Below are 13,754 nucleotides of genomic sequence, written 5' to 3'. Positions count from 1 at the left end.
GCAAAAAGTTTGAGAACCCCTGATCTAGAGAATGAAATCCATAACAATCAATTAATTACCACTTTCTTGTACTGGTACAGATACGTATATGATATCCTAGTCTGTTTTACTGGTATAGCTAGGTAATTAGGTAAGTGTGTTGAATAGGTATGTTAATTCCATTCACCCGTCTCCCTTAGATATAATACACTTGTGCCAGCGTTTTTTCGAATCCTCGAAGCAGTTCTGATATGCACTTTTTGGTATGTCCTTGAGTTCTCTCAGCGACTCGATTTTCATCTCCTCAATCGTCGCAAAACGCCGTCCTTTCATGGATCATTTCAATCTGGGAAACAGGAAAAAGACGCAGGGGGCCAAATCCGGTGAATACAAGGGCTGAGGCATGTGCATTATCGTGATCCAAAAGCCAAAAACAGTGAGCATTTGATCGAACTTGGCTTGTTCTTTTGGTATTGCTCTCCTGGGCTCTTCTATTGGGACTATTGGACTTTGGTTTTGATATCATAAAACCTTATACTCATGTGATGACATGGATCACCGTTGACGTCATTCAAAAATTCTTGAGCGATGCTCATCCGACGAATTTTTTGGTCAAAATTCAACAATTTTGGAACGAACTTCGCTGCCACATGCTTTATGCCCCAAAATTCGGAAAAAAAATTGCTTGACATGAGCCATAAACCTCTGATGCACTACGGCACGCTAATCGAAAAAAATTGTGAGCAAAATCTTGAAGTTTGATCGAACTTGACGTGCTTTTTTGGTCTTGGCTTAGATGTCATAACCATAATAATTTCTCACCAGTTATGGCCCTTTTGAGCAAATCGGAATCGCCGTTGACGACATTCAACAATTTCTGAGCGATGCTTCATGTCCAAAATTTCCAAAAAAACAACAAGGCATGAGCCAACCGAAATGCCGAAATCCTTAACTTCTCTAATAGTAATTCGACGATTCTCCATAACAGTGTCGTCATTTACATCGTCTTGGCCTTATGTAAAAAGCTTGTATAGTCGATGTAATCTGTATTGCAAATTGTTAAGCTATCGGCATTTCAAAGGCCAAAAAAACCAATAGAGAGAAATAATGCCGCTGCCAAGTAGTCCACGTGGACTGAAGAATTGGCGGTTGGTATTGGATAATTTTTACTAACCGAGTTTTATGATTGGCTGAAGAGACATAAAATTCAATTTGAAGTCATGTTACGGTGACGAATAGAATGTGGAGATGAGAATCGCCGTTGTGTCGCCAATGTTCAGTTCAGGAATTAATCGCGATTTGAGTGTTGAAATTCGATATTGGTGCAGTTATAATTACTTGAAGTTTTTGTTATCTGTTTAAAATGTGGCGTCCTTGGACAAGAACGAGTGTGATAACAACGCATACTTTTTCCTGTGTAGTGATTCAAATAGCTATGGTGAACAATGCGAAAAAAAGATACCAGTGAATAAGATTCGGATGCATTTGAATATTAAAACACAGAGAGTATGTTTCAATGTATATAAGAATCTACATCTCAATTCTGGTTTCGAGGGAAACAAACAATTACAAGCAACATTAGATTTGATCGAAATTTCTTTCTCAATTGTACGTAAAATAGTCAAAAAACAAACTTTATGAACGCAAGACGCGATCTGATACAGGATTACCAAAACCTTCAGATGTTCATCTAATAAAATCATTGAAAAAAAACAATATACGATTGTTACAAAAGCAATGCGATTCGTACAACTGAAATCATAAGGAAGAAGTTGAATCCTTCCGGCCATAACGTGAGCTGCTGTGACAAAACTCTTCAGAATTGTATAAAGAAAGTAGGATTTAGATTTAAAATAATAAACAAACGTCAAGCAGTTATGGAAAGCAGAAGAATAGTGGAATTGCCTAACAAATATTTAAAACAAATAACTAAATGTAGACAAGAACAACAGCAAATTTTCTATTTGGACTATACTTGGTATGACATTCACGACACAGTTACGAAAGGGTAGACTGATGGTTCGAGAATGTATGCGTCTAACATGTCTGCAAACAAAATTTGATAAGAAGGTAATAGAGCTAATTAAAGAAGAAATATCAAATAATACCGAAGAAGACTGACAGAAAAGGATTAAAAAAGTGATTTTAGTTGAAAAAGACCATATGGAGATTGGACACTACAATGTTAATAGTGGAAATACATTCATTATTGATTTAAATGACCACAGTGATAGTGAAACAGAGAATATGGAAGAGGAATTATCAGAAGCTTTCGATGAAAGTTAGTGAAGTGTTTTTGAAGCGATCGATTGTATATATTATATTGTTATGTATATATGTATATATTCTTATATAATCAGAAATGATTATTGAATAAAAAAATTAGTTATCTCCGTAACTATATTATTAAAGGGGAACTGTTTTTTACACCAAATTTGATGCAAATTCTTTAATCAATTTTTTCGATATCAGAAAATCGCCAAATACGCAAGACATTTCTAACTTCTATGCCTTTCAACTGAACAGCTAAAACTGTGAAATTATGTTCGAGGCGAGTGTACTAACATAAAAAATTGTAATCGAATGTATGTAGCTCGCGAAATTTGAACATTCATATCGTATACCTACGTTATGTACTATAATAACCAGATAGGTTATATTCAATTTAAAGCTTATTTTCTTCTATTTAGAGAACGTTTGTAAAACCTTATTTTCAAAAATATTATTTAACTATACATTTATAATAATCTTTGTAATCTCCCCTTTGTTAGAACTGTGGAAAATCGGAGCTAAGATGCAGAATCGTGCTCCCATCACTTTCTTCCATCTGACGCGCCGCCAATGCAACCGGTCCATTCCTCCAGCATCCCGGTGCAACAGGTTCTTTGTTTTGATCACGTGACCGCGCTCTACCTTTGATGCAAGGCGTGCTTGGATATGCTCGTTTAAAAATTTTGTTTTAGTTTGGCTTAGACGGCGTTGAGTAGCTAGTGCGAGGAATGTTACTGCGCGGTGAGGCTTACTATGAAAGTGTTCGTATTCTAGTCAGCGTTGGTCGAGTCCGAGATTTGCACTTTTTCCGTCTTTGGCGGTGAACTAATGGATTAATATTGTGGTTTTGTGATCTCATCATGTGGATTGGATATTGTACAGTTTTTGCGATTTTTATCATCGAGCAGTGTTTATGTTTGGAATATAACGCTTCCGGTAAGTTCGACATCCTTTATTTTTTTATTTTTGATTACAGTTATAAAATTTCAATCACATATGTACCTTGAAAACTGCTTATCTTTGAATTAATTTTCGATGAATTTCTGAAAATTGTATTATTCGCTTCTACCTATGTTTTGGTTGGAACATAAAAAATCTGTGCCAACTCGTTGTTTACGAGTAGAAATGACTAGCTTGCTATTCAGGTGGCACACCACGTTGTTTAAAATTCCGACATACTTAGATAATCAGTTACATTTCCGACTTTTTTTTTGATAATGATCAAAAAATTTCTTCGTTAGTTGAAAACAAAAAAATGTTGAATTACTAAGTTCACGAAGCTATTTCAGTGCAACAATGGGTTGTTTGAGATGGGACCTTTATCACTGTTCATAGTTCTCCGGCCACACTTTGTTGTTTTCAGACTTTCGATCCAAAAACCTATTGTCACATATCGATCTCAACAATTTCAGACATATTCCATTTATTCTATGGCTGTTTTCCAGGACGTTTCGAGCGATAACATATTTTTCTGGTCTCCGAAATCGAATATGTGTTGCGTGTTCTTTGAAATGTGTTTCAATGGCTTGCTTAGTCTGACCGATCCATTTTTTGTCACAGTCCTCAAAGCTTTTGAGCAAGAAGTTTTGAAGATTGCTTTCACATTCAACTTTTTTTAAATAATATCCTATCTGTTAGTGTATATTAGTTTATACGGAAGGAATATGAAATTCACCACAAGTACCGTTAAAACTGATCTGTAGATCCAACAACTATTCATGTTGAACTTGAAATAGTCAGGTTCTCACCTTTCAACGTGCTATCCCCAGCACGAGAAGTTATCGTTCTACAACATTCAAAACAATTATGAATTATGTGGATATTATTTATATTTTGACATTCGTTTTTTCAAAGTTGTTGCAGAAGTTAAACTGATTTTGGATAAAGACATAACCTATGACATTCGTTTTTTCAAAGTTGTTGCAGAAGTTGAACTGATTTTGGATAAAGACATAACCTATTAACCTAAACGTTATCATAGTCTTTTTCAACTAAAATTACTTTTCTGTCAGTCTTATTCTGTAATATAAGATACTTCTTCTTCAATTAGCTCTATTACCTTCTTATCAAATTTTGTTTACAGGCATGTTAGGCGTACACATTCTCGAATCATCAGTCTACCCTTTCGTAACTGTGTCGTGAGTGTCATACCAAGTTTCGTCCAAATAGAAAAGTTGCCGTTGTTCTTGACTATATTCAGTTATTTGTTCTAAGTATTTGTCAGGTAATTCCACTATTCTTCTGCTTTTCATAACTGCTTGACGTTTGTTTATTATTTTAAATCTGAATTCTAATTTATTTATCCAATTCAAAAGAGTTTTGTCACAGCAGCGCACGTTATGGCCGGAAGTATTCAATTTCTTCCTTATGATTTCATTTGTAGGAACAGTCGTATATTGTTTTTTTTTCAATGATTTTATTAGATGAACATCTAAAGGTTTTGGTAATCCTGTATCACACGTCTTGCGTTCATATGGTTTGTTTTTGACTATTTTACGTACAGTTGAGAAAGGAATTTCGGTCAAATCTGATGTTGCTTGTAATATTTTGTTTCCCTCGAAACCAAACTTGAGATGCAGATTCTTATATACATTGAAACATTCTCTGTGTTTCAGTGTTCGAATGCATCCGAATCTTATTCACTGGTATCTCTTTTTCGCACTGTTCACTATCGCTATCTGCGTTGTTATCACACTCGTTATTACTATTAGTACTTGTCCAAGGACGCCACATTTTAAACAGATAACAAAAATTTTAAGTAATTATAACTGCACCAATATCGAATTTCAACACTCAAATCGCGATCAGTTCCTGAACTGAACATTGATGGCACGACGGCGATAACCATCGCCGTATTCCCCGGTTTCTATTTGTCACCGTAACATGACTTCAAATTGAATTTTATGACTCTTCAGCCAATCATAAAACTCGGTTAGTAAAAATTATCCATTACAAACCGCCAATTCTATAGTCCACGTGGACTAGTTTGCAGTCGGTTCATTTCAATATATTGGTTTTTTAGGCCTTTGAGAGTGCCGCTAACTTTATATGTGCACAATATCGTTTACTTCGACTATACCTACACTGTATTTTCGAAAAATAAGGTGAATTTTCCATTATCTCAACAATTTATTTATTTATTCATCAATTTCTATTTTGTCCTCTTGAAAGTAATCCCCCTCACATATAATTCAAATCTGGTGAACACGAACAAGCAATGACGAGTGAGCAAGTGCATTATCGTGATGTTGAAACCACGATTTGTTTTTCCGCAATACCGAACGTTTTTTTTGGTATTGCTTCTTGCAAACGGCTCATAACTTCAAGGTAGTACTCCTTACGACCGTACTTCCATGTGGCAAGAACTCCTGATGCACTACGCCACGGTCATCGAAGAAAAGCTGAGCTTTTCCATTGAAACGATTGGACTTTGGTTTCGATGTCATAACAATACAGTGTGTCCAAGATAAGGATCCTAAGCATGGGAATCTCAGTACCTGTTGGAGATACAGCTTAGGTTAAATTAGGAAAAAGTTGTGTTCTTTAAAGCTTATTTACATGCCGTTTAGAAACTTGAAGAATTTTCATGGCCTGCTGAGATATTTGGGAAAAACGAGAATTTGACAATATCAATTTTATTTTTTTCTGACTTTATTTGAAAAGATATCAAAAAACGAATAACACTTTTTCATTGGCACTTTCAAGGTACTACACGATGGTATTTTTAGTTTTTATATCCGACGTTTTGTTTTCAAAAAACCATCATCAACTTTATTTTTTTAAATAGCCCGAAAAAAAAGTACACCCTGTATCTGATTCCATTTTTTATTACGAATTCAACGATGTAACACATGCCATTGTTTTCTTTTTAGTTTAAGGGAAAATTGCATTTTTTCTATTTTTAAAATGTATTTTTAAGTAGGTTAATAATGATTTTTTAAAGTAATGAAAACAACAAAGAAATTAAGGCATTTTTTATTTAATTCAAAGGAGGTGTTCAAACAGGTTTCCGTTATTTTCCAAACATAAGTATGATCTTCTAACTGTAGAACTTAAAACATCACGTAACATCTCTGATGTAATACTGTTAAATGCGACAGTTACACATTCTCGTAACTGCTGTTCAGTTTCAAAAGAATGTTGGTAAACCCGGTTTTTAACAAAACCCCATATGAAGAAGTCCAGAGGAGTTAAGTCAGGGGATCGCGCTGGCCAAGACACTTCACTAAAGGTGCCAATCCACCTTCCAGGAAATCGCTGCGAAAGATACTTTCGAACTTGTCTAGAATTATGTGCAGGAGCACCGTCTTGTTGAAACCAACAGTTATTGACCTGTGCCAGAGGTAAATTATCTAAACAGTCTTCTACATAGTTTTGCAATAAATGATGGTATCGTTCGGCGGTCAAAGAATTATAGTAAAAAAACGGACCTAGTATTTTAGTTCCTAAAATTGCACACCACATATTAAACCCAAAACGTTCTTGATGTCTTGATATTTTCTTAACACGCGGATTTTGCTGAGCCCAGTAATGCGTATTGCGGCGGTTGAAGATACCATTATTAGTGACTATACTTTCGTCGGACCATATTATTTTTGAAGGAAAATTATAATCTTCTTCACACGCGCGTGTATACCATTCGCAAAAATTTCGGCGCCGTTCGAAATCCCCTGGTTTAGGTCCTTGGCAAATCCTAAATTTATAGGGGTGATATCTATTTTTACGCAAAATAAATTGAGCTGTGGATTTGGCTACTCCTACATTATTTTCGATTTGCCTAGTTGATATTTCAGGGTTCTCAACAACTGCTTGTAAAACATTATTTTGGGCTTCTTCTGAAGATTCCTTTTTTCGAGATAAAACAGGCTTTTTAAATAAACCATATTCTTTTAAATTTCGAGCCAGCTCTAAGAAAATGGACTTACATGGCTGCTTTCTTTCTGGATATGTATTAAGATACATTGCTGCTGTATTTACAGTATTTTTGTGGCACAAAATGTAGCACGTTAGCATGTCAAACTTTTCTTCATGGCTATAATGCTCACCCGGCATATTCGACGATAATAACACAATATTATCTATTCAACAATAAACAATAATAACGACAACAGTAACAATAACTCTAAAAACAACAACTCGACAAACAGGCTAACAACAACGACAATTACTATTTTATCGTGTAATTAAATAATATTTGACAGGCTCGGTGACAGGTATTTACGTCAAAACATTTGTTTGCAACGCCTACTTAAAGATTTTTTTAAAAATAGAAAAAATGTAATTTTCCTTGAAACTAAAAAGAAAACAATGGCATGTGATACATCGTTGAATTCGTAATAAAAAATGGAATCAGATACAGGGTGTACTTTTGTTTCGGGTCATATAAAAAAATAAAGTTGATGATGGTTTCTTGAAAACGAAACGTCGGATATAAAATCTAAAAATACCATCGTGTAGTACCTTAAAAGTGCCAATGAAAAAGTGTTATTCGTTTTTTGATATCTTTTCAAATAAAGTCAGAAAAAAATAAAATTGATATTGTCAAATTCTCGTTTTTCCCAAATATCTCAGCAGACTATGAAAATTCTTCAAGTTTCTAAACGGCATGTAAATAAGCTTTAAAGAACACAACTTTTTCCCAATTTAACCTAAGCTGTATCTCCAACAGGTACTGAGATTCCCATGCTTAGGATCCTTATCTTGGACACACTGTATATACCATTGATTCGCAATGACCCTTTTAAGCAAATCTGGATCGCCGTTGATGTCATTAAACAATTCCTGAGCAATGCTCAGGCAGCAATTCCGGAATGAACTTTTCTGCCACACGCCTCATGTCCAGCACCTTCTCTATTGGTGCTTCAACAATTCTCCTTAACAATTTTTTCACTTTCTCAATATTTTCATCGATTGTTGATGTGCTGCGGCGTCCAGGGTGAGCGTCATCATTCACATCTTCTTGACCTGTGAAAAGCTCGTACCACTTGTAAACATTTTTCGGACACGGAGTACAATCACCGTATGCCACTGTCAACATTTCAAGTGTTTTCGAGTACTCAGTTTTGCACAAAATCCTTTGATCCACTTTTTTTCGATAGCAGAAAATCGCCAAACACGCAAAATACTCAAACTTTTATGCCCCTCACCAACAAACTAAACACGCTGAACAGCTGAAACCGTGTAGATATGTTCGAGAAGAGTGTACCAACATAAAAAAAAACATGGCCCGTGAAATTTGAACATTCACCTTATTTTTTGAATTATTCACACCATTTTATTCTGTGCAATACGCTGAATAAAGTCCAGTGTTAATGGTCGCATTTTGGTTTGATCGAAAAGATATCAGATTGTTCGTTGCACACGTACTCAAATTCCAGGGGAAAGTCGATTGTTAATTCTAAATCTGTCTATTGGAGAAAAATGTCTTCAAATGTATTACTTAAATTCGAGGAAACTTATGTTTCGATGATTTTTTTTGTATAATTAATCTCTGCACCTCATTGAACACGTTGGTTTTTCTACTCCATCCAGAGTTTATAAAAAAACTTGGAGTTATCCATCTTCAAAAATTTCAACCTGTGCTCTTGTGTAATTTTTCGTCTACTTCAGTCAATAATATTCATCCTTAGTGATTCTATCAACCTAAGATGTCTGAGAAATTCCTGGGCGTCCTGATACGCATTACTCATGGACCGAGGATTTGGTTCTTCATGAGAAAAGTATTCATGACTCCATCCTCCTCTCTATCCAATGAATCTGCCGACCAGACATCCTTGATCACTTCTGTGACAGCTTTGATTAGAGCACCCTCCGTACTAGAAGCACTGCTATTGGTGTAAATTGTACTAAAATGTTATTATTTTGAAACCTTTCAAATATATCATTTATGTGGTACTCAACTCCAAAAAGGGTGATTGAACTTCATTTTGCTCTGTTTTTAATGCCACCATGTATGCTCACACCCATTGAGCAATATTTTGTTGAAAGGCGCTCCAATTCGTTCTGTGATGACATCTGCTTATCCATTGTTCTGTACTGATATTTCGTGGCGATCCATGGAATGATATGACCGTTAATTTAATAGAAGTGGTACTTCAATTTAATAATCGTGCCTCATTTGTGGGTCATGTCATGTAAGAATAAAAAATGCATGAAAACTATTAAGATATTGATCAAAGATAGGGAGGAATGCGCTGAAGGACCATACATTTCGAAATTCTAATTTCTCTCTCTCTCTCTACTCCTCTGTTAATGAAGCTTTAATAATGGTGCATCTTTTTCTTCATGAAAATATTGGTGGATGTTATTTCATTGCAGAGTGTGTTGCAGGAAAAGTGCAAAAAGTGTGTACAGTTTACATACAATTTACATATGTTTCATTGTTTTGACATCAGAACTGAAAAAATCCATTTTTTGTAGCACCATAATATTTTGGTGTTGTCCGAGAATTTACCTTTTATGCTGGTGGATTTCAGATCATTCATATACAGCTAAAAAGTATCGGATCCAATGAATCTCAGAAAAATGCTGATAACTTCTTCTTGATATTTTGAGATTTTTTTAAAAGCCAAACTGCCTATAACTATATACAGATTCATCATAACTTTGAGTCACACCGCTATTGAAAGTCTTTAGTTGGAAATTAGATCAGTTGTTGGATCAGAATTCTAATAGTGCATGAATTGAACAAATTCTGAAAAATAAGAAGCAATAATAAAGTATCGAATACGTGCGAAAACAAGAAATCATTAAATGAACCGCGTCGATAACCTACAAGTTTTTCTAACGATTAAATGCCGATCAAAGATAGCGTCAGTGGCTACAGTGGTGTTTTGCAACACCTTTCTTGTGTTGGTCGATTATAATAATGCAATTAGGTATACCGAAGTGGAAAGAAACTATACGTAAAGGTTCGTTTTTACACATCTCGTCTGTTTTGATTAAAAAGAAAAAAATAAGTTTTGAAATAATTCAAGACAACAAATTTATCACACAATACAATTTATATGTCGCAATATCTGCCCATTTTATAGAAAAACATATTTTTTCTCCAAATCAGTTATGTCGAAATCAAGTTACATACGGGGTGAGTCAAGATTCCATCTGTCCATTGCTATCAGGGAAAACAAGTTTTCGAATTGCTCATTTTTTTTTTGGGTCATATCGATGAATACTATCTTTTAAAATTATTTTCTCGCATACTGGGTGATTCAGCCGAGTGTGGCCAACCAAAGTTATATTGTTTTGAATGGAACACCCAGTATATGAATACGTCATTCGATTCCATATTTTTTTAGCTCTCTAAGAAATTTTTGTTTTCAAATTTCCATTGTGGCATTGACAATAATTTTTAATTCACCGTCCGCATGTCTACAGCAATTAAGTGGATTTTTTTTAGAATAGTTAGCAAGGGATTCGTTTCTATTTCACCATTTGGCAACATCGGTTATAGCTAATGAAGGACAATGAATCTGTTACCTGTATGAGACAAACAAAGAGGACATTTTTCAGAGGCGTGCTGTTCTGTTTACTTATGTTCCAAGTTCCGAGACATTCTGTGACATATGATATTTCGTGCACCTAACCATCTTCCTCTATATAAATAAATAACGAAACAACTGTTGTTTGTGTGGCTTGTGGAGGTGGTATTGAACTATAATTTAAATTTTGCCTTAATTGTTGATTTATAAAGATAATTTCCTTTTTTTTTCAAGTAGAATATCTAGGTACGTATAAATTATTTCAACTTGATATAGGCGCTGTTGCCAATATGTGAATTAGAAACAAATCCCTTTAAAAATTGGAACCCAATATTTGAAACATCAATTTGAATACGTTTCGAAGTGAATTTGAAAAACTCATGAATTAAACTCAATTTTATTTTGTTCAAACTTTCATTTGCTGTAATAACCCAACTTGAGGAACATTCCCCATTCCTTGCAATTGTTCAGACAATTTCAATTTGAACAATATGGTAAGGGGTTGCTCCATGGCAACATGCATTTATATCATCAGCAAGGTACTTTCAAGAGGATCTCATAAAAAAAATTGAGGTGGAATAGTTTTCGGTACTCACTCGCCAATTCCTGCTGGTCTATGATAGAACTGATGCGAATTTTTGAAATCTATTTTTATTGCGATTTTCCTCACAACCACACAAAGACAAGTTTGTGTGGTGATAAATAAAATGTTATACAAGGTCACATATTTTTATAATTTTTTTCTTTTTTTTTTTTAATTTGAAACTCGAAATTTCGACGTTAATCTCGAAATTTTGGCTTTAATCTCGAAACTTCGAGTCACAACCGACTTTCAAAAACCCGAAACTATGAATTTTCGGATGCTGTAAGAATCGCATAACGATGATTAGGTACTGTGCAATATTTCTTGATTATTTCGAAAAGCATCGGTAAATGCTTAGCTTGTTGATCACCAAAAGCATTCCTCTGAAGTGCCATCATCCGTTCCCTGACTCATACACACCGTAACCATTCGCAATTGTTCAATTCTGAACGTTAATACACCAATTCCAAATCACTTACGTTCGTGAAACAACATATTTTCTATTGTATTGTCACGAGTTCACAGATGGTGGGCCATTATTGTCATTTCTTAGGACAGTTAATTTCAATTTGTGGCATGGAAATAAACATAATTTACAGTGATGAAAGACATAGAATGACATAGATAAATAGGGCGACTTTTTCTATTTTATTTCCAAGTTCAGATGAGCATACTGAGAATTTAATCAAAGCAGAAGAATCATGAAATACAAATCAATTAACAAAATTTAGTTTGTAACAAGAGAATAATAAAAAAAAACACTGCTGCTGCAGTGTTCCATTAAGAGAGTCATAGTTACAACCGCACCGGGGGGCCTGGGGGGCCGGTTAGGCCCCCCAGACGCACCCTGGCGTTGGATGCGATCGGGTGTGGAGGGGTGGATTTTCGGGAAATCCTTGCGGGTACCGCCCCTCACCTCACACCAACAGGATTTCGCAGGGCTTCCTCCCGCTCACCGAACCCGGAATTGCTTCCTTACATCTACTTAGTGTGGCTAACCAAGAGACAGGACCATCGGCAGCGTTCGACCGAACGTTCGTACAAGTTAACTAAGCTCCTCTTTCGCCAGAGAGTGCTCGCGTCGCACACCTGCCCCCGCCAACCATGCCAAATCAATTGGGAATATGGTCCCGGAAGTGGCCGGTCGGGGTCCTAAGCTCAGATACTAGTAGCTCCGTCCAACCGAGGTCCGACACCTCAAGCGTCTGCCTTGGTGCCCTCCAAGACTAGACTCGGATTCTAGAGCCCGGAAGGACCGCGAGCCCCGACACCTCGAACGCTCGGATCCGTACAGAAGCAGGCGAGGATCACGGAACAGCATAGGCCGTCCAGTGCCTCAGAATGGGGCTGCAATGCACCCATGAATGGATTACCGCAACCCTGTATCCCTTTACCCGCTAGCGGAGCCGCTGCCCCTAAGAGGCCAACGCCAGTTGATGAGGCTCACTAGCCTCCAGCCGCGAGCGGGCACTCACCTCCCCCCTAGAACTCATGTTAGGAAAGTTCCCTTTCCAACGTTTGATGAGTAACCGTCGAGGACTCTCACGAGCATCCTCTACCACACATCATATGGTTGACCGATAACTTTACTGGGTGAGTGGCGTGTGGTCTGCACCGGGGGACTGTCAAACACCCATAAGAGAGAGACAGTGATCCCCCGCCACTCACCCCGCTGTTTCGTTTCCTCCTGTTCATAAAAGAGGACATATGCCTTCTCACTCATAAGCGATTTTGGTGAAATTGGGGGCACGTGTGAATCTTTGTATTCATGCCACGTGCCACTATAAGAGTGTTTGCAATATGATGTGTAATGCCTGTTGTAAGTAGTCCCACTAGGATTCGAAAGTGCAAATAGATTGTAACGACAAGGAATAACATTGTGGTGTGCTGCATAATTGCTCATATCTAATCCATCTATAGAAAAGTCAATCAGAATCTTTTTAAATGAATTACTAAAATACAGGGAAACATGGACTGATAGGGACTTCGTGCATTTTCTTCTTTCCTTGCATCTCGAACACATTGGTTTTTCATCTCCATCCAGAGTTTCCTCTCTTGTGAAGAAATCCAAGCATTGTGACAAACTCATTTGGCCAGTTCTTTGTGGTATGAAGGTTACTGATGAGTGTCCACAGTGTGTGCACTTCATAGTAGATTTTGATTGACCATCTGAATTGTCTACAACTTTAGAGATGTTCATGTTCAAATATCTCAGCCAGGAGTCTTGCGCTTTTCCGCTGTCGCTCAATTTTTCGTCAATCTACGATAAGATCGGTTTAGGTTTCTCAGTAATTCCATTGAAGTCCTCATGTAAACCTTCTAAAAAAATATTCAAACAAGCGCCCAAGAGTTGTAGACAAAATTTTCGCCAATTTTTTTATCTTAATTATCGGTTTTGAGAACATTTGAATTCGCACATGAGTTCCGTGAAAATGATTTTG

General features: G+C 36.4%; 1 protein-coding gene across 1 annotated transcript in view; it reads left to right on the top strand.

Annotated features, from left to right (window-relative positions):
• The first annotated feature begins 2,932 nt into the window (after positions 1-2,932).
• The window catches only part of T48 (FU domain-containing protein T48), a 134,027-nt gene continuing 123,205 nt past the window's right edge, over positions 2,933-13,754 (top strand). Inside the window, exon 1 of the mRNA XM_074183226.1 lies at positions 2,933-3,186. Within this exon, the coding sequence (XP_074039327.1) occupies positions 3,111-3,186 (76 nt within the window). The 5' untranslated portion in view covers positions 2,933-3,110. The remainder of the gene's footprint in view (positions 3,187-13,754) is intronic.

This window comes from Leptinotarsa decemlineata, unplaced genomic scaffold, assembly GCF_025532065.1.
Source record: "Leptinotarsa decemlineata unplaced genomic scaffold, Ldec_3_MD MMD2_P_RNA_scaffold_2, whole genome shotgun sequence".
Classification (NCBI taxonomy): Eukaryota; Metazoa; Arthropoda; class Insecta; order Coleoptera; family Chrysomelidae; genus Leptinotarsa; species Leptinotarsa decemlineata.
This window is presented reverse-complemented; position numbering and strand designations above follow the sequence as displayed.